This window comes from Amblyomma mixtum, chromosome 3, assembly GCF_055824585.1.
Source record: "Amblyomma mixtum isolate Tamu chromosome 3, ASM5582458v1, whole genome shotgun sequence".
Lineage (NCBI taxonomy): Eukaryota > Metazoa > Arthropoda > Arachnida > Ixodida > Ixodidae > Amblyomma > Amblyomma mixtum.
In genome coordinates, this window is record NC_143014.1 from 35,701,879 (window position 1) to 35,722,476 (window position 20,598).

At 42.8% G+C, this 20,598-nt stretch overlaps 1 protein-coding gene across 2 annotated transcripts; it reads left to right on the forward strand.

Annotated features, from left to right (window-relative positions):
• The first annotated feature begins 184 nt into the window (after positions 1–184).
• Positions 185–18,422, forward strand: Syx18 (syntaxin 18). 2 transcript variants are annotated; one of them, XM_089578694.1, is made up of 10 exons: positions 185–547; positions 667–731; positions 840–955; positions 1,531–1,608; positions 3,829–3,895; positions 13,401–13,584; positions 14,073–14,131; positions 14,195–14,264; positions 18,114–18,194; positions 18,263–18,422. In XM_089578694.1, the coding sequence occupies exons 1-10, from the start codon at positions 401–403 to the stop codon at positions 18,356–18,358; spliced, it is 963 nt and encodes a 320-aa protein (XP_089434820.1). In that variant the 5' UTR covers positions 185–400; the 3' UTR covers positions 18,359–18,422. The 2 variants fall into 2 exon arrangements, with proteins under 2 accessions (XP_089434820.1, XP_089434821.1); XM_089578695.1 differs by having other exon boundaries at positions 406–547; positions 618–731.
• The last annotated feature ends 2,176 nt before the right edge of the window (positions 18,423–20,598 follow it).

Sequence of the window (20,598 nt, forward strand, 5' to 3'; positions counted from 1 at the left end):
CTTCGTAAATGTTTTATGGGTCTTAGCCAAATCGATATCACAGTTCCCAGTGTTTATTAAAAATAATTAATGTTTCAATATATACTTTTGAGTAATAATAAATGTGAATAAAAAGAGTATCACTCTAACCATACTGACCATATGCCGAAGTGGAGTCTTGCGGCTTGGCTAGGGTGCTTGGCTGTTTACGTCACGTTGGCTATCGTCGTCGTCCGCTCTGAACTCGGTTCGCTGCTGGCTGCTGCAAGCAACGTAGAGTAGGCACTGGCAGAGCGTGGCATCTGTTTGTTGATGTGTTGTGCGGGACAATGTGCTGAACTGTCCAAAATGCCTTTGTGAACGCGCCGGTTATGCCGCAGTGATAATCCTTTTGCCATAGTTATCCCCTCGTTTTGGCAAAATGGATGTGACTTCGTTATTTAAAGCCTGTGTGAAAACTTTGCGGACTCGCAATAAAGCGCTAGGCATGTTGAAGGAGACTGACAAGAAGTGCATATTGAAACCAAGGCAGCCACCTTCCGATTTCGGCTACCGGGTTAGAGAAATTGTAAGTTGAGAGCCCCTGAGGAAAGAGTTGTTCTACTGAAACCACACTGTCCTCTCTTTGCTTACTTCAGTGGATCGTTGTGAAATTTCTGACATACTGTCGTCTCCGACCTCTGACAGAGCTCCAACATTTCCAAGATGAAAAACTTCCTGAGGGAACACAGGGACGACTACATAGACGCCACGTAAGGGCTTTTATCATAATTGCACTTGTGTTCCTCACTTAATCGTCATTTACAGAACTATATGAGGGCCTGCGCGAGCATCTGTTGACTCGCTGATTTTGGTTGCAGCCATGTGATGTTCAGCACGTCGCGGATGACAGACACCGAGAGAGACAGAATCGACAAAGAAGCACAGCAGTTTGTCTTCCAGTGCCGAGAGGTTCTTAAGAATTTGAGAAAGGAAGGTAATTTCGTTTGTAGGTTAATAGAATCGTTTTTGTTTCGGGGCCCAAATAAAGTACTAATGCTCATCGTTGAGAACCGCTATCCTCATGAAATGCTTAACTGGACGAAAGAAAAAAAAAATTAATTGTCGCCCTTAAGTTACTGCTCGTATCTCTTGTGTAATTCGCAGGATAACGAGATTAAAATGGTGCTTAATGTGGCAGACTTGTGTTTGAAGCAATAATATTGTAATATTGAAATTAACGCAAAGTATGCAATTGCCCCTGTAACAGGTATTGTGTTCACTGTGTCACACACAATCAAATTTGATGCAGCATTTGGTAAAGGCCAAGTCAGAATGAAAAACAAGGAAGTAATGTTGGATTATGTTGTGCTGTAGTGCATAGTCGATCTGTGCTGTCAGTACGAAGTATTGTATCAGGACAGTTACTCTAACAGTGTCTGCACCTTCACAGTCAACACTGTTTGCCTTGTGACAGTCTATTACCTGCAACTGCTTTTCTGTAATGGTTGTACATTTCATTCAAAGTGCATTCTGGACAAAAAATGTTTTGGCTCGTTGCATGTCATGCAGTGAGAAACCAACCATTGACCCCGCAGCAGCTGGAGCATCATGAAGGAGTCATCTATTTATTGGAGGACCACTTGAGAAGTGAGTGCTGCACATTGTTTATAACGGTTAATTTTGCATGTGTTATTTCAGTTGAAATTCATGCTACCTTCTTTATTACTTTGCAAGTGGTAACTCAACCTTTTATGTGAACAACACTGAAAAATTTGCGCAACAACAATTTTGTTTAAGACTGTTTGTAGGTCAGTATTTGGTTCTGCTGAAAGAGACTTACTGCAAACTGAGCATGTGTATTTTGTTTGGTAGTTGCATAAGCGGGGCATGGCAATGGTGTTAGCAGCAGTCTTATGCAGATTCCTTACCTGAGTTGCGGATGAATGTAGTGGTGGCAAAATACCAGTGCTGAGATATTTTATTATAGTGATTCGCTTGAGAAGGCACTGATGGTGTCGCCACTCAAGGGGGCTTTTGGGAGCAAGTATGACATAGGCAACATTGGTATGTGAGTATCTGATGACTGGGTAAATGCTGCATGCATTGAGAATTTCCTCAATGCAGGTGTGGTAAATTATAGTTTTAGGTATTCTGAATTTGCATATGTGCTCCCCCCTCCCTCCAGGAAGACAATTACTGCATAAATATTGGAATGGGAACACAATACAGTAATATGGTAGGACTGCAGGAAGCCTGCAGAAAAAGCTGCAAAAAGCCAGCTTGACAGGGTTACAGGCCTCTTTGATTGGCAGTTCTCGTTAGGTGTAAGTTCTCATAAACACAGCAGTGCTCTCCACTCTGACTGGTCATCTCTTAGTTACATGGTCTCAGGGTTGTAATGCCGTTGATGTCTATTACGACAGGCATACTACTACTACTACTACTACTACTACTACTACTACTACATGCTGCTGTTGTTAATGCCACCTATGTAAACTTTGCAAGACCTACCTGTTGCTGTTATTGCTGTAAAATGTTGAATGCAAGCAGGCAAGTTCTGCATTCTTCTGTGTACCCTAGGACAGCTGTGTTTATAGTGAAGAAATCTAGAACCAGACGATTATCAATATTCAAGATATGTAGAATGAAAAATTTGCACTATAGGGCAATGCAGTTGGAAGGCTGAGGTGCTTCTGTATCAGTTCCGCTTACAAGCTAGTGCCATGAGCAGATGTGATCTTTACTGCTTCTTGTGGAGTGCAAATTTCTTTTTGCAAATTGGTTTATACAAATGATAGATATGGTGACAGAGGCTTTAAGCTGACACTTCATCATATGGCAACTTCACTTCTATGTGGCCTCGCCTACAGATAGAAAAATGACCAAGAAGACCTTTACAGTGGCTTTGTGGGTAGAGCACCCTTCATTCCTTGCATTTGGATGCAGGAAATCGGTAGTTCTAATCTTATCTGATGCTCAGAACATTTTCTTTGATCACGCTTTAGTTGTTGCGCTGCAATCATTGAAATCCCGTGTGAAAGCCTTTGTTACAGCAGTCACTATAAGGACACTCTGGAAGAGGTGCTGGCTGCCTTTCTACATTATTAGTTGCATGAAAATAAGCTACAGTGGACATGCAATCATGCAACGGAACCTTCCACTGCATATGTCTCTTGGCTGTTTTGGTTGTCTTCTCATGTTTGTATCATTGCAGAAGTGAAATTGCACGTGGAAGGCCTTTAAAAGTTTTGTTGAGAGAGGCATATTATTTGCTTGTCATTTGAACTTTCTTTGTTGAGTGAGTGCTGATAGTGTGCACTTATCTCTTTTGCATCTTTCTGCATGTGGTATTAAAAATCTTCCAGAAGCATAACCAGCATTGCTTCAATAAGTGTTGCAGGGCCCCATTTGTGAGGGAACTGTTCACAAGGTATGAAGTCAGCATTGATAATTTATCTGCTCAAATTTGTGGTAAAGCCTAGTGCTGGAATGTGCGGATAATTTTTCCTGCTTTGGTAATGTACTGTCAAGCTTTTGTCACATCGCTTGGAGTCAGGTAATGCCTAGAATACCGTCTTTGTCAAAAGTAACCAGGCTGTATGGTTTGCATCTAGCTCATTCAGTGGAGCCCTTACAGCTTCCCTGAAGCTGAAATGGCCATTAAAGGAAAGGACTGGGGGTCTTCTTACCTTCCAACACCTTTTGATCTTTAGGAAAGTCGCAAGGGCTCCACTATACAAGCTAGAAGCAAACCATGAAGCCTGGTTACTTTTGACAAAGACGGTACATTGCCTTTTCCTTAATAAAATCCTTACTGTTCATATCAGACTACAGCCACGTAATGAGCAACTTTGAACACTTTTTCAGGTGCCTGCAAGCTCTACTCTGAACAGAAGGCGATTCGTGTAAAGAGAGCATATGACAGACAGAAATTGTAAGATTGCCATTATGTGCACATAGCCTTTTTTTGTGTTGTGTTTGCAGACACTTTCTTACTGTTGTGAATATCGATACTGAGATCAATCAACCAAATTAAATGATCACGAAGAGTGCGGGCTTCTAGTATTAGAACTCATATTACTCTAATCAACAGTTCGGGCCCTAACAAACATTTTGGACTATTATTTGTGCAAATTTTTTTAAAGGAAGGGTTGCATTTATTTATTTCAGGGGTCTGATGGAAAGTCATTGCTATTAGCTATAATTTCCAATCAGTATGTTGAGTCATTATTAAGACTAAGTTGTATAAGTTGAGTGTTGGTATGCTAATACAGTCGAGCCCACTTATAATGGCTGGAGTTATAACGAATGCTCGCTTATTACAAACAAGGGCGGTGCTTCTGTCAAATTATGTATTAGGGCAATGCCATTGCATCTCAGATACAAAGAACAAGTGTGGCCACACCACTCGGTTATAGCGAACAAGGAGACGCCGTAACCCGGACCCCCGAAGTCGAAAACTCCCGTTTCTTGCCGGAGCGGAGAGTAACGAGCACCTCCAAGCCTCCATGACACCTCCTCCCCCCCTTTCTAAAGGAGGAATGCGACCACCCAAAGGCCAAAGAATAATACAGGATGTATGGAACACCGAAGAAATGTTTTGCTAGATGTGGCCGTCAGAAACGTATGAAAGATGGCGCCTACCGCTGGTGTAAAGTGCAGTAAGCTGTGTGAACATCCTTCTATGCACGACCATGGATGGCAGTGACCGGTGGCTGCCGTGTATCACCAGGAAGACTTGAAGGGTGCAGTGCTTTGGAAGCTACATTCTGGTGTGTCACAGGCACAGCACAAAGGCCTGGACGATGCAGACTTTTTTGTTTCGACGAGTGTCCCACTCGGCATAAATTTAGAGGAGCTATGTGGATGAGAGGTGACTTATTCGCCCAGTGGCTTAAAAACTAAGAAGGCCCTGTTCGTGCTCGATAACCTTGTGGCGCACAACTCTTTCTCCGACTAAGGTGACCACGCTTTTCTTCCACCGAAAGCGATGAGCCAAACCTGCCGCTTGACATTGGCATAATTCACGTGCTCGAGGTGTCCTGTCGGCACTGCGTCACAAGTGCATGCTGATAGCGATTGACTGACCAGGTGCTGATGTCCCAGTTTGGGTAACACTCATCCCCGCCGTGGAGTAAGTTCGCATGGATGGAACTCACTGCGGGGGGCATCAAGAATTGCTTCCGTAAGGCAGAGTTTATGATCCCAGAAACAATGCTTCCATTGAACACCCACGTTATTGGAGCATTTGGGTTTGTGGCAACATGTCGTCGATGCACAGCTAGCCTGACCTGATGTCACCTGGGTTGACTTCATTGGTCAGGATGATGATGCCGACTTTGGAGAGCCGAGCCATACACTCAAGAAAATATTAGTATGCAAAGTACAGATGCTCTCTCACTGACAGGAATATGATGCAGACGATGACGAGGAGGCCAGCATTGCACGAGCTACCGGGGACGCTTCCAGCACAATTTGTTACAGCACGTCCCTAAAGTAGCATGTGGGTAGCAGTGCTATCGAGAAAGGGCATGTTACTGCTGTGGAGAGCTTGGAGTATGCGCTAATAGGGCTAGTTTGAATAAATAGACGTGCATAACAGACTTTCCCTGTCTGATTTTGTATTTCTGGCAGTAACGTGGGAAGTCCGCTTACTACAAACCTCGGATACAGTGAACACTATCCACGTGACCATTAGGTTCATTATAAGTGGGCTTGACTGTATATGATAAACATTAAATGTGTGCTAGTATTAAGAAATGTTTCCTGTATCCACGGAAGGCATGGTCTATAATATGTAAAGACACTTTTTTTTTACAGTAGCAAGTGAACTTTATATATAGAACCCCCGGCCACAATGCAGCAACTTTTGTGCAAGTGGATAGAGACGTGGTGGTGTACGCTAATAAGCATGACTGCAGTAATGAAACATCAACACCAGATAAGAATTTGTTAACCACAGGAAATGTGCTGAGCAACTGATAGCACGTTGCATGTGAACTGTAAGTGACTAACTGTGGCTGAGAGCTTTTTGCAGCCCATGTGGTTTATTGAGCAGTTATTGCATAACACTGCTGATAGGCTAGCTGTTTTTCTTTTTTTAGCATGTGATAACTGTAGTGTTGTTTGCTTCAAGTTGTCTTCACTGTACATCAGTAATGCAATTTCTACAACTCTTTGTTAACTTTAGTAACGAAGACGTTTTCTTTGCAGTTTGCAGTTAGAAGGTAAATGTTATATGTGTAGGTTACCATTTCAGCAGAAAGTACTGTGAAGACAGATCATCACTGTTAAATACAGGGTGATTTTTTAAAAATCTTTGTAGATTTTTATTTGAAAAACTGAAAGATAAGCTGGTGCGGTCTGCTGAGCTGTATTTCTTGGCTAGTTGGACATTATTTACTTAATATAGATCAATAATTAAATGATTAATTAACTAAAATGAGCAAACTTTTTATTTTTGATTTTAGGGGACAAGGTTATATGGCGAAACTGATGGCCATCAACATTGAAGGTGAGCTGTGTTTTTAAATTTTTTAATGGCATCACGGTATAGGTCCGTGGTACCGATAAAGAAAGTTTAAAAACACAGCTCGCCTTCGATGTAGGTGGCCATCAATTTCGCCACATAACCTTGCCCCCCTAAAGTCATAAAAAAGTTTATTTGTTAATTTTAGGTAACTAATCATTTAATTATTCAACCATATTAAGTACATGCTCCTTCCTTACCTAATAAAAGATTTTCAACTCAACTTTATCAGCAGTATGCTTTGAAATATTGAACGTCAAAAGTCCGCATTTCAAAGCTCACTGAGTTGGCTTTCCTACATTGCATATGTATAGAATAGTGTCTCTTGCACTTTTGCATCAAATACAGGTGCAGTTGGTGTAATTGATGATGTAGAGGAAGTTAGCTTGATATCGTAACAAAACCATGCACAGCGACGCCATTTTATATTTAGGAAATGCAGGCAAGCCAACTCGATAAGCTTCCAAATGAGTACTTTTGCTATTTGGTATTTCAATCCACATTGCCGATTAAGAAAATTTAAAAACGGGGCTCATCATTGATGCTGACGGGCATCAATTTTACAATTAGTATAACCTTGCTCCTTAAAATCAAAAATAATGTTTATTAGTTAATTGTTCATCCATATAAGGCATATAATGTCTGTCTTGCTGTAAATTTACAGACGTATCTCTCTCAGTTTTTAAATTAAAATCTGTAAAGGTTAAAAGAAATCACTCTCTATAAGTAAATTATATGTGTGAGAATGGAACTATGTTGGACACCCGAACGAATAGATTGAACAAACTTTTCATTGCATGGTACCTGCATGTATTATTTCCTGTCAGCCTTTTGTGCAGCTTTGACAAAGTTCTATGCGGTTTCAGTTTATGCTGGAATGAGGCTGGTAATCCTTTAAAGCATGATGATCTCTTTAATGAAAAGCTTTAGCTTATATATCAATTTGCTACTAACAAGCCAGCATCTGTGGTTTTCCTTATTGAATCCACAAAAGTTGAAACTGTTCTGGTACTAGTAAAAAAAAAATTGGCTATGGCTTAGCTTAGGTTAAGTCTGGATATCAGTGGAAAACTTTGGTGAGCGTCATACAAGAAAGCCGAGCGCGCGCCGATGCACACTCGGTAAACACGCGCAGAGCGTGCGAACGACGGCGAAGGTCGACCGACGGAGCCGCACTCGGCGGCGGCTCCGCCAACCACTTGCGCCTCTCCAGTGACCGGCAGACACACTGCCAGGATTTTCTTTCGTGCGAACTGGAGCAGCAAGGCTAAAGGGTAGTGGTGTGAAACTAGCTCATAAGGTCATAAATGCAAGTGTGAATGGATGCACTGTAGTACGCACACATGACGTTCTGCTACTGAGTATGAGAGGTTTGCTTTTCAGCTTCAATGGTCGCATTTCAGCAGAAGCGAAATCCAAAACTGCTCATATGCTAAGATTCCAGTGCATGTTAAGGAACCTGAGGGGATTGAAAATTCATCCACAGTCCACCACTATACCGAGAATTTTAGCCCATAGTGTTACTTTTGCTCATAAAATCCCATTAGCAATTAACTACCTTGCAGAATTTGAGAATGTTGGGCCAGTTGGTGACACATTATTAGGATTGCTTAGTGCGCACACATAGTACAGACAGAAAAGCACACATCATGAGCTCTATTTTTTTGTCTTGCAGGCTTGTATTTGTCTCTGATCTGTTCATACAACAACCAGTTCTTTTCTTCTATTTAGCTTGTTTCGTTAAGAGCTCTTAGCTTTCAGCCTTCAGGTGTACATTGGCATGTACTGATCGTTTTCACCAGAAGGAAACTCTAGATCACTAATCGGAAGGCATGTTTTTTTTGCTTCCTTGTAGAAAGTATTCATAACTTTTTAAGACACAAGGTGAACAATCAGTTTCTTAGAATTTCTCTATCTTGTCATGCTGTGGATACCTTAGGCAAACATTAATGTTCTTTGACTAAATGTGATGTCTTAATTCCCCTGGTGGTCTTTACAGTCAACTCATAGTTTTCATTCGCGATCACTGGAATTTCCTTTCCATGGGGCCTATCTAAACCGTTATTGGCTGGCTGCGAACTTTTACGATCACATGAGCAACAATGCGTGACCTTCCACCACGTTATTAAAACAGTTATCAACAATAAAACGGAGTTGTTGAAGGCTACCATTGTAAGCATCATGACCAACATCAATTGAGGCTACTTAGTCTTAGTGTCTATTTCTGAACTTATGAGTATTGTTCTTAGATGCCTCATGCACCTCTTATATCCTGTCCAGCTATGCTGCCATCACTTTGGAAGGAGTGCTCAGTTATAGTTAAGAACTGAAGTTGAATAAAACTCTTTTCCATTTTGTTTTGCAGCTAAGTGTCACCATAGGTCTCCTCGATTTGGCTGCACTTTCTGCACTAGTTCACAAAAGTGCCGTGCCAGTGCAGTGCCAGTTCTTGCAGCACAAGTGTAGCCTTACACTAGTGCTCTCGGTGCAGTGGCCAAATCGAGTGCAAAAGTGTAGAAACGTTTGTCGGCTGTGGTCGTGTGTTGGTGTTTGTTGCATGGTTTGACATATGCGCGGGACTGTGCTAGCTGTATTCAGTGCTGTGCATTTGTTCGAACTGGCGCATCTCATGGAGTGGTTATGAAATTTGTTAATTCCAAAAGTGGTAAAGCATTTGACACCGTCCTTTTCGTTGCGTTGCGCAAAGTGGTGCAGGCCAGTCGACCACCACCAATTCAACGGGTACTTTGAAGAGGCAACAAACTTTGAATTCGAGAGGTTACTCAGACTTCCGCTCGAGACGACCTTTGACAGTTCATACACATGATTCAGGCTGTTGCCGTTCTGTCGAAAAGCGACTGCGTTTGTCCACCAGTTACAGAAGGAAAGAGTTGCCTGATATAGCTTTGACTATATTGAACTCAACAACTCGCGTTCGCTTTCGGCGGACGGCGATGGCGGAGTGATTATCAGAGACTAACTGGCAGGCGAGCGTGTGGGCTGACGGCGACCTCAAGACCAGTCGCTGCTGTATGCGCAGGTACTGATGTCGCAGGAAGTCATCACAAACGTTGTGATCACCTACGTATTAAAAAAATCTCACCATCTGCCTCTTATGGACATGCTTCGTCGTGCTGCTTGTAATAATGATACGTGCACACAAAAGAGAAATGGTGTAAAGCAACATGCGAGGCTGGACAGAAAGATGAGAAGTTGAGAACCCATATGCAGTGCGCTATGCCAGCCAGTTGCGTACGCACATACACACACGTACGCGCACTGCCATTTCATCTGTTTGGTGAGAGCATGGCGCAGATGCCACGTCTAGCATGGGTATGCAGCCGTCTCAACCATGATGGCAACGTCGCTCACCAAAACAAGCATGGCCACAGAGCCGTCTGCTATGGAGCGCGCAAGCACCTTGCACTAATTGCACGAGAAGAGAACTTGCTGGGAGGCTGGTGCTGAAGAACTCGTGCAGCACGAAGTCAAATCGAGTGCCGAAGTGCAGGTGGCGCTAGCTGCACTGGCAAATCGAGTGCGAGAGCGCTGCACCTTCTGAACTGGTGTAGAAAGTGCAGCCAAATCAAGGAGACCTCTTGTTTAGTGCATCACTTTATTCTAGGATGATGACTACTATCAGCTGCTCTCTCTTTTTTTTTTTTTTCAACATGCAGTGCACTTCTTCCACACTTTAACCCTGCAGTGAAGGACTGAGTTTGAAAATGCAGCCTAGTGGTGTTCATGCTGCTTTTAGGTGTGATACAGTTGTGAAGTACACATGATGAGAGTAATTGTGCTCGGGTTCTGGAGACAGCCTTTAATTAGTATCTTATATATGGTTTGAATACAAATGAACTACATAAAACACTCGGGAAACCATAGACTGATGAATGGTATTGCATATTGAGAATATTTTGCTCATTGTATATATTTATAGGGGTGCGGATATTTGATAATGTTGAATATTCATTCGAATAGTAAAGTATTCAATCCAAATGTCTAGTATTTGAAATCTTGAAGTATTCGTCTCGAGCAAATAATCTTTCTAGAATGCTTACTTTGTATGGTTTTGGTTCAACGTGCCACCTCCTAGGGGATGGCAGTGTGGTGCGTGCGCAGCCTAAGCCCTGACTCCATGGATAGCGGCCAGGCGCATGCGCCACAGGCCTGTGTGCCCGCGTGTATGCCAGAGCCAGTCTGAGCATCTTTGTAGAAGCAGATGCAAGCAGGCGCAAGCTTGACATCCAGATTTGCCCCTGCCAGGTGTCTGCACCCGCATTACCTGCTATTCGCACGGGCTGAAACTGGCACAGTGGCATGCATTGGTGGGACGACAGGTGGCTTTCTTGACTAAGTCACGGGACGGGTCTGAGCTGACTGCAGCTGCCACAACTGCTCTCCTTTGCTTGAAATTAGCTAATTAAAGGGACACTGAGGAGAAATTGAAGTTGGCTTGTATCGATGGAATAACAGCTCCTGATTACAAAAACGCCACTCGTACTGACAACAAAGCTCTTGTAACGTAGAAAAGAGCAAGAACCAAAATACAGGTATCGCCACCACAGGCCAAACTCGCAAGTACAAGCGTTATGACGTCATAGGACAAAGCAGTGTTGCTAGAACCAATGGTTCTAGCAACTCTTGGACCTGAGAAACCACAAATCACTGAGGCGCAGCCAATGCATGCGCAAATCTCTTTGACATTGCCAGATGGCGCCACGTGCCCGGCAGCTACGCGCGCGCCTGAAGCATCGGGACCAATCAGCGCCTGCTCATCGACGTTAGGCGGGCTCCCGGTATTCCGCTAGCGGTAACAAGGCACACGGTATGCTAAAGGTGTCTATTTGCGAGAACTTCGTTGACGGCTTCGAGAACGAGATCCATCGTAACGCTGGCAAAACGGCAGTGCAAACGTAAGCGAGCGACTGTAGCGACGGCCGCAATAGCCTATAGATACCTTCAACGTGCGGCCGGCGGTAGCTTTCTTTTCGGCTGCTGCTAGGCCGCACTGCTGGATGCCAGAAATCACGGAGTCTGCGTTACGTCATCGGCACGTCATGTTTCACGTCACTTAGTCTTGTGTCGTCATAGGAGAATCCCAAGTTTGAATCAGAGCGGCAGGAAAAAACTTTTTCAACTTCGAATCCAAATTTCTTAGAAATAAATGCATCTTTCGCTGCCGGCCAAGTGGCAACAAAGCCATGACATGCCGAACTATCGGATTTTGCTATAAAAAAAAAATATTGATAGTGCTCTCCTCACTGTCCCTTTAAGCACGAAGGTGTGAATACAAAGGGGAGCTATCACGAAACTCATGGAGATTGGAGCTCTTTCTGATGCCAGATGCAGGGTGGCACTGGGCGTGCGGTGCATACGCCTAACAGGTGCCCATGATGTCACCGCTGAAAAGCAGCATCTGTGTAAGAATGCAGTTGCAATTAAAAGCAGCAGTTGAAAGTCCCACAAATAGGTCATGCACCCCACTAATGTGTCAGCACCATATGTAGGTAGACTCCACCAATTTCCGCAAGCCATTTCTGCAGGAAGTCAACACAGCTTAAGTGAGTTTGACAAAGCTTCAGTGCACTCTGTTTTTTTCATGTAATGGTTTTGTGTGTTAGAACATGACTTCGAAAGGATTTATTGTGCCCTTAAACGGTTTTGTGGTGTTCCAGAAGTATTCGAAATATTTACTTCGAAATTGCTATTTTAAGAAAATTACTATTCGTTTCGAATTCACTTCGAATAAAGAAAAAACACTCCGCACACCCCTATAGTCTTAATTAGAATTACTACCATCTCAGTAGATATTGTTGCGGAAAGGGCACAGACATTTTCAAGGTACCGTATATATATATATATATATATATGCTCGCGTAATGAACCCACTGGCATAATGAACCCACCCACCCCCACTTTTATCGGTGAGAATTTACTTTTTTTTTTTTAGCCGTTCGCTTTCAGTACCGCGTTCCTCAGTTTTCGTGCCGTCCGCAGCGCAGACCTTGGCAGCGCGCCAAGATGCGGCGCGCGCCGATGACATCACGGCGTGGTTATCTTTTGAGGGGAGCTCCTGGGCAAAAGGGAGAGTGGGGTAGGGATGGCGCGCTCTACGAACTTGGCAGAGCGCCAGGACGCTGTGCGCCGTTGGCAGAAAAGCGGGTGGCGCTAGCTTGCTCGGCGCGCTGCTGCGCTCGCGGTTGCGCCGGCGCGCGCTTGAGCATCGGAGACGAGCGTAGCAGTTAAAACTAGAACGCTATAAAACTCTATACTGAAATGCTGTGAAGGAAGCAGGACCTTCTGACCCCTAAACGATTTGGCGAGTTCGAGATCAGGAGTGGAAATGCCTAACCCCTCACCACTGCTAAGGCTTAAACATTCTCATTACACGCTCGTAACTCTCCTGCGAGTTTTTTTTTTTTTAACGTCTCGCGTGAAAAACGCGAACCTGGCCTTCAGGGCCCGTGTTCAGCACGTTCGCTTTTTTTCGCCGCGATTGGCCGGTGCCGTCAAGGGAGCGGGCAGACGTATCGTGAAATTTTTAATCTCCAGAAAAATCTATTGAAACTTTTTTTTCCCCTGTAGTGAAATCTCCGCCCAAATTGATGTCACCTTTTCTGGAAAAAGAGTGGGTCCATTACGCGAGTATGTACGGTACAACAATAAAAATCCACCGGAGCAACAATAGGTGGGCAGTGCTAGTTCAGATTATAGCATTGATAATAATCAGTTACGTTAGCATGAGGGAAACTAGTATAATAGTCTAAAAAACATAACTTGATACATGGTACACTTGAAAGGAACACTTCTTCTCATGGGGTGTAAATTAGAGGTCTAGCTGGATGGGTCCAACTCATACTTAAAATTGGAAAAGGCAAAAATATTCTTGTTGGTGGCACCTTTCTAGGTCTAAGCTGGAGTCTGAAGTCAAGAAAAAGGCCCCTCATGAGACAGAAGGAGCTGGCGAGGAGCCACCTCCGGTTCCTGCTGAAGCACAGCCATCAGCAGCAGCATACGGTGACGTTCCAGACCTCTTTTCGTTTGAAGGCTGGGATGAGAATGTGGTGATCTCATACGAAGAGTTTCAAATGGTAAGGCGGTTTTTGCGCTGAAGGCTCAATTTTCCAACAGTCATTTTTTTTCTTATTTATTGTCAGCGAGCATGCAGCATTACTGCAGTGAAAATATTTCTTTGCAACTTGTTCTTTCGGTGCTACAAAAAATTTTAGTTTGTTATGAACATTATAATCAGTGGCGGTCCTATTGCTACACTCTCTCTTGTTTTTGAGTGCTGTGTCACCATGACAAAGTTTAAGATTTTTGTGAAAGAAAATAATGTGCTGCAATGTCAAACTTATCCTACATTTCTTGTGAACGCCTTCTTGACATCGCGTGTCCTTTGACAATTGTTTATTTTGGCAACAAATTTGTTATCTTATTCTTGCCAGTTACAAGGTAGGCTATATTTAATGGCCTCTTTGTAATACTTTGAATCTGTTTGGAGTTATAAAGTGAAATAACCAACTGCTTTCTCTAGTATTCATGAAAATTAAGAGCCAGTTCATTATTTTTATTTCAGTTTGAAGAAGAGAACAAGAAGCTGTATGAGGAATTGAATGCACTCTCAGATGAGGTCAAGTAAGTTATCTGAGGAGTAGATGTGGTTGCACACTGTCTTATGTGTCTTCTTTTACCTTTTAGGAGCATTGAGGGCAGAGTAATTGAGATTTCCCAGCTGCAAAAAGTGTTCACAGAAAAAGTGTTGGAGCAGGTGAGCCACCCTCAGACTTTATTGTTCTGCATGCTGTGTAGCTAGCCCTATTAGTTTTGTCTGCTCATAGGCTGCAGCTTTTCTTCTCAACGTCGTCATGAGTGCACCCGAAAATTGTTTGCTTTTTTTCTCTTTACTAAAGGGGTGTTCCAAAAACTGGAAAAAAAAATTGCTTCGCAAGATAATACCTTTGGAATCTATGCTGCTTTACAATGATCAGATCATAATAATTGACATTCTTTTTCATTCTTTATTGTGCATTCATTGTAAAAAGAAAATACTCAAAATTGTTTGGACCCATAGCCAGTAGGCTTTTGTTTGGTCCAATACAGACTACGGTATAAGGGCAAGCGTACACCAAACAGTAACAGTTCACACTGGCTTTACAGTGGTTAAGCAAGAACGTCTTAAATGAGAGGGCAAAATTACTTTTAATTTTTAAATCATAGGAATTCCATTCCAGATTTGGCCACCATTAAATTCGATTAGTTTTCGACCATAAGTGTTATGGCATGGTCGGAGGTTAAAATTGCGGTGGATTGCAGCTCTTGTGGTTCTATTGGGAAGTCTGAAGAGATCCAAGGGAAGTAGGTCATCAGACACTGCAGTACTATGTACAGTTTTTGTCAAAAGTAACCAGGCTGCAAGGTTTGCTTCTCATTTGTATAGTAGAGACTTTACGGCTTTTCTTAAGGTCGCAAAGTTCTTTGAAGCTGAGTACAGGGGTTCTCCTTACCATACAGAGATTTAGAGCTTGAGGGCTGGCATAATAGCTTTAATATACAACTGAGGAGCAAAACCATGCAGCCTGGTTACTTTTGACAAAGACTGTACTATTGCTGCAGTTTTTAGTATATATACAGAGTTCAAAGGTAGCAATCTCAGCGATTTGAATAATGGCTTTATTGAGTCAGTACTTTTTGAAAACATAATACAGTCGACTCCACTTATAACGAACCCGATGGCCGCATGGATTTCATTTGTTTTATCCGAGGTTCATAGTAACTGGACTTCCCATGTTACAGCCAAAAATAAGCTACAACGGTGGCTTAGTGGTTATGGTCCTCGGCTGCTAACCTGAAAGATGCGGGTTCAATCCCGGCCGCGACGGTTGCATTTCGATGGAGGCGAAATGCTAGAGGCTCGTGCACTGTGTGATGTCTGTGTACATTAAAGAACCCCAGGTGGTCGAAATTATCCGAAGCCCTTCATTGCAGTGTCTCTCATAGCCTCAGTCACTTTGGGATGTTAAACCCCATAAACCAACCAAACCAACAGTCAAAAATACAAAGTGCAGCTGATGTAAGTCTGTTATGCAGGTCTTTTGTTCAAACTAGACTCTTATGGCACTCTCCAAGCTCTCCAGAGCAGTAACATAGCTCTTGCCGATACGGTTGCTACCCACAATTTCTCCACGGCAGCTTGTCGTGGGTCAGCCTCCTTGTCATCATTTTCTTCGGATTCCTGGCACTTGTAGAGTGTTCGCACTTCGCATACTAATACTTTTGTCAGTGTATGGCTCTCCAATGTTGGCGTCATCAAGTACAACAACGAAGTCCTCCCAGGTCACACCAGTTGCGTGTCAGCGGCGCATTGCCACAAATCTTCATGTGTCCAATTAGGTGGGTGTTCGACAGCATCCTCCATCATTCCTGGGATCATAAACTCTGCCTTACAGAAGCAATTCTTGATGCACTTTGCAGTAAGTTCTATTGGTTGGAAATATGCCACTGGTTGTAAATATGCGATCCAGGTTGCTCTTCCCAGCAACTCCTCAGGACCAATCATTAATTTAACTGCCACCTGCCACGGTGAGCAGGTTGTGATGTTGCCATAAGGTCGCGTGACCTGACTGGCCCACCTACTTCCTAGGTTGCTTCTCTGGGGATTGTTCGGGGATTTTTTGCTCACGGTCAATGATGGCGACGACGCTGACACCAGATTTTCTGTGACACGAGTTCCTTGACACTATCGCATTCAAAACAAGGGGGTGGTGTGGCTTAGCGGGTTCCATTACTAAATTTTAAACGATGTAGGTGGGTCAGGTGGCACGATTTTTTTTTGTGGTTTGTTCAGCGAGGCAATATCATCATGTACACTATGAAACACATAGGTTTCATTATTCATTTTTAGTTTATCATTTGAAAGCTTAGTTCGAACAACATCATCTCTGAAACTCCTTCTGAAATTCGAAAGACGCCTTCTGCACGTCTGATCTTTAAGCGAGACGCCTTCTTCTCTCCAGACGTTAGGACAGTCACTCGGTTTAAGTTTGTAGGTGGATTTTAGGGTGTTAGATTTTTTTCTGGTGACTTAGAAACTTCACAATGATATACCTGTGTGAGCCAGGCAGACTCAGGTTCTTGTCTCGAATGGTCACTCATGAATCCAGAAAGCTTGCCACAGGCTAGAAGCCTAACCTCTGGCGGGAAATAACAAGCGCCGACCAATCGTTAAAAACAAACAAAAAGAGACGTTTCGGCTTCGCTACGGGAGCCTTGTTCACAATCTACGTCTCTTTTTGTTTTTGTTTGTGTTTAACGATTGGTCGGCGCTTGTTATTTCCCGCCATGAATTTTCCCGACCAGACGGGTTTCCGTCGAACCCTGGATTTCAAGCCTAACCTCTGCATGGTATCCTAAGTTGCTTTGATGGCGAAGGTAGCTCATTCTAAAGTAGACGCATATCCATCCAAAGCTGAGAGCTGGGTTGTGGGATTTAAACAGTAATGGCTTTTTTGTTCATTTTTCTAAGCAGCCGCCATTCCAACTTACCATTGTGTTTTGCAGCCCTCTTTTGTCCGATTAGTTGTCATCACACTTGACATCATGGAATTTGCTGTGGGAAATGTGAAAAAAAGTTGAAAATTGGTTTTTGAGGAAAGGAAATGCTGCAGTATCTGTCTCACATTTTGGTGGACACCTGAATTGCGCTGTAAGGGAAGGGATAAAAGAAGGAGTTAGAGAAGAAAGGAAGGAAGAGGTGCCATAGTGAAGGGCTCCGAAATAATTTCAACCACCTGGGGATCTTTAACGTGCATTGACATCGTACAGCTGACAGGCGCCTTTGCGTTTCGCCTTCATCGAAATGTGGCCGCCGCGGTCAGGTTCAAACCCGGGAACTCCGGCTCAGTAGCCGAGCACGCTAACGACTGAGCCACAGTGGCAGGTAAGGAAATGTGGGCAAAAAGTGTGTCTTTGCAATAGCATGTTTCTGTGCAAAGAAAGCACCTTTTATGCCAAAAAAGTGTGGGAAAAGTTGGCAGAGGCAGGAATAGATCTGCACGCAGCAATCATTTGGGAGTTGAGCTCATAGTTCTGAAGAAAATTGCTGGAAATATGCGTATTTTATTTGCTGCTTTCATGTACAGTAAATGACCGAAGTGTTGATTTCAGAGTTTCAGTTCTCTCATTTACAAATTTTCTTCGTGTACTTTGACTTTTAGTTTTATGCATTAAAAAACTGAGGTGACAAACGTGGTCAGATTGATATTTAAATACTTTAATCTGCATGAGCTGACCCTCTGTAATGTTAACACATCATGAAGGTTATCCGGATACAGGAGAATATGGACATAACTGTGTGTACCTTGCCGTGATAGCATTTTTTGGATGTAAAGGTTTTTCTAGCCACCCTTTGAAGAATGCTCTATGTTTGCATGAACCTATCTCAGCTTGAATAGATCAACCACTTTCATGACTGAAATTGGAGGTTTGTATGTGTGGAAAAAAGTAGGGGCAGTTTCGGCTCTCAAACTCCGGGTAAAGGGTTGATGTTCACTTGTGCAAAAATTGTAGGGGCAAAGTTCCTGTGTATGTAATGTGCATTTGTTGTCTGTTTCATGTCTAGGATGAAGAAATGGAGCGAATTGTTCATAAACTAGGTGGTGCTACTGAAAATGTGAAAGATGGCAATGAGCAACTTCGTCAGGTATGTTGTGCAGGCTGTGTACTGTTTTATGAAGCCTACTGACTTTGTTCAATTTGTTTCTTTTTCAGGCAATGAAGAACAATGCCGGGTTTAGGATATCAATCTTGTTTTTTCTTTTGGTGATGTCATTTTCATTGCTGTTTCTTGACTGGTACAATCCATAATTTTCCAAAGTTTATGCATTGCAACTGAGAGTAAGTCCAATAAATCAATTTTGATATATTACAACGGTTGCATGGTGCTTCTCTACACTTCCTTATCTCTTGAAAAAGTATGCACCAATACAGGGCAAGAGAGCACATGATGCTCAGTGCAACTCATTTAACTGGTGTGCCAGTGGAGTGCAGTTAAATTGTTTTGAGCACTTTATCAAGGCTAGGAACTCCAATTCACGTGAAGCAAGTTTGGTGTAAGGATGTGTTCATAAGGACTGCCATATGCTTGCGTTTCAGGTTCACCTCATTTCAAAGTGGTTACAGTTCTTCAACTCCATAGACACTATGAAACTTAGTTTTAAGAGACTTGCCTACATGGCTAGTCTACTTTAACTTCTTTGTTTTTATGTTTTCGGGAGTCCACACTTGGCTTTCAAAAAAGGACTGGAATCTTTGCGTATGGGAAACAAGTAGCACAAGGCGTGTTTTTTGAGTGATGCTTCTGTTGTGTAAGTCTTACGTGCAGTGTGTATTTTTAGCAATGGCTGAGTGCATAGAACACGGAGGAGGATGGTGATAACAGCAGTGTGAAATTGGAGTGAGGACACTGATACAAGCAGCTGCATGGCTGGCTGACTGCTACACATGGGTGCAAAGGGTGCATTTGTAGCTTTTAATTTCCAGGAACAGATGGTGGGACTGTACGTTGCACTTCTATTCTGCTATCGCTGCTGCCTTGTATGTTTAAAGGGCTATTCGACACCAAATTTTACTTCCATGTTTTCTTTCAAATGAGGCGCTGGACATTAATATACATAGATCACTGTGTGATATTCACCTATGACTGCTAAATAATATATAATTGAATTTCTTCTTGGCGCTGTTTTGGTTTCAGTTTTGCCAGTCAAACGATGGCTGTGATGTGCAGTTGACCTTTAGGTCACATGAGACACACAAAAAAAAAACAGTTCTATAACTGCTGATTTTTAATTTGTTATCTTTCCAGCTCTTGAAGCAGGCTGATGTAAGTGTCGTAGTGAATCAGAACTACGTATCAGCGTTTATAATGCAGGCTTCTTCATGCCTCATAGGACCTAAAGGTCAACTTCACGTCACCGCCTTTGTTCGGTTGATGAAACCTAAACCGAAACAGCTTGAGAGAAGAAATTCAATTATAAATATTTAGTGGTTGCAGGTGAATACCATGCAATAATCTATGTATTCTGATATGTAACGCATCATTTGAAGGAAGAAACCACCGAACTAAAATTAGATTTGTGTAGTGCTTTAATGTTTTATGTGTGCAGTGATGGTGATTGCAAATATATATGCCGATATTTTTGTTGAAGCAATGAAAAATGCTTAGTTTGAAACTTAAGCAAATAAATAAATAAATAAATTCCAAATGTCTCCATAATTACCTGCTTGCTGGCTAGACATGTGTAGAACACTCGTTAGCCATAAGTTACTGTCAAAACTGAAGGATACCGCTTTGCATCTGCCTTAACTGGGGATACCAAGCAACCAGTGAGGTGTAGACAGAGCAATGTGCAGCATCTCACTATTGGAAGCGCTTGACTGCATGAAAATTTTTGGGTTTTATTCCTGACAGCAGTTAATCTTTTTGTTGCAAGGAAGCATTGCTGCAAATGCAATCATCGCCAACAGCAACAGCAGCAGCCAAAGCTGAGATAAGTCCACACAGTACAGACGCCTCTCTTAATGGTCTTAAACTACTCATCGTAGAGCAGCTGCAGTTGCTTCATTGCATGAAATTTCCTGTGCTCATCACTTCATCTGTTTGCCTGCTGTCCGTAACTATATATTCCTTTCTGCAATATCCACTCTGTCGCTCAAAAAGACATCTGCTTGTTAGTTCTGCACAATAAGCACCCTCCCCATGTTCATTTTCTCCTTTTAATTTCAGCTAAAATGTCATCAGCTTGTGTTCCGAATCTGCACTCATGCAGTGTGGCAATTTGTAATTCTTGCCCCAGGATTCAATCACTGTGTGTGGCTTTGGTTGAAACTGATATGGGAATGGGGGCTGTGATGCAGGTAACTAAATGAATGAATGAATGATCCAGTGCTTACTCATCTCAAACCTTCTACTAATGGACCCCACACAAGGAGTTACAAGTGTGAAATGTGACCAAGAAGCTTGATAGTACAGAAGAAAAGGAACAGCTCCTGCATTTCTCCTGCTTGATGTTCCTTCTGCACCATCGACTGTATTTACTCACGCAGTT

Coding starts and splice junctions, on each gene's coding strand:
- Syx18 (XM_089578694.1), top strand. CDS start 401: ATGGATGTGACTTCGTTATTTAAAGCCTGTGTGAAAACTTTGCGGACT. Junction 956..1,530: donor TAAGAATTTGAGAAAGGAAG/GTAATTTCGTTT, acceptor CATGTCATGCAG/TGAGAAACCAACCATTGACC. Junction 3,896..13,400: donor GCATATGACAGACAGAAATT/GTAAGATTGCCA, acceptor GCACCTTTCTAG/GTCTAAGCTGGAGTCTGAAG.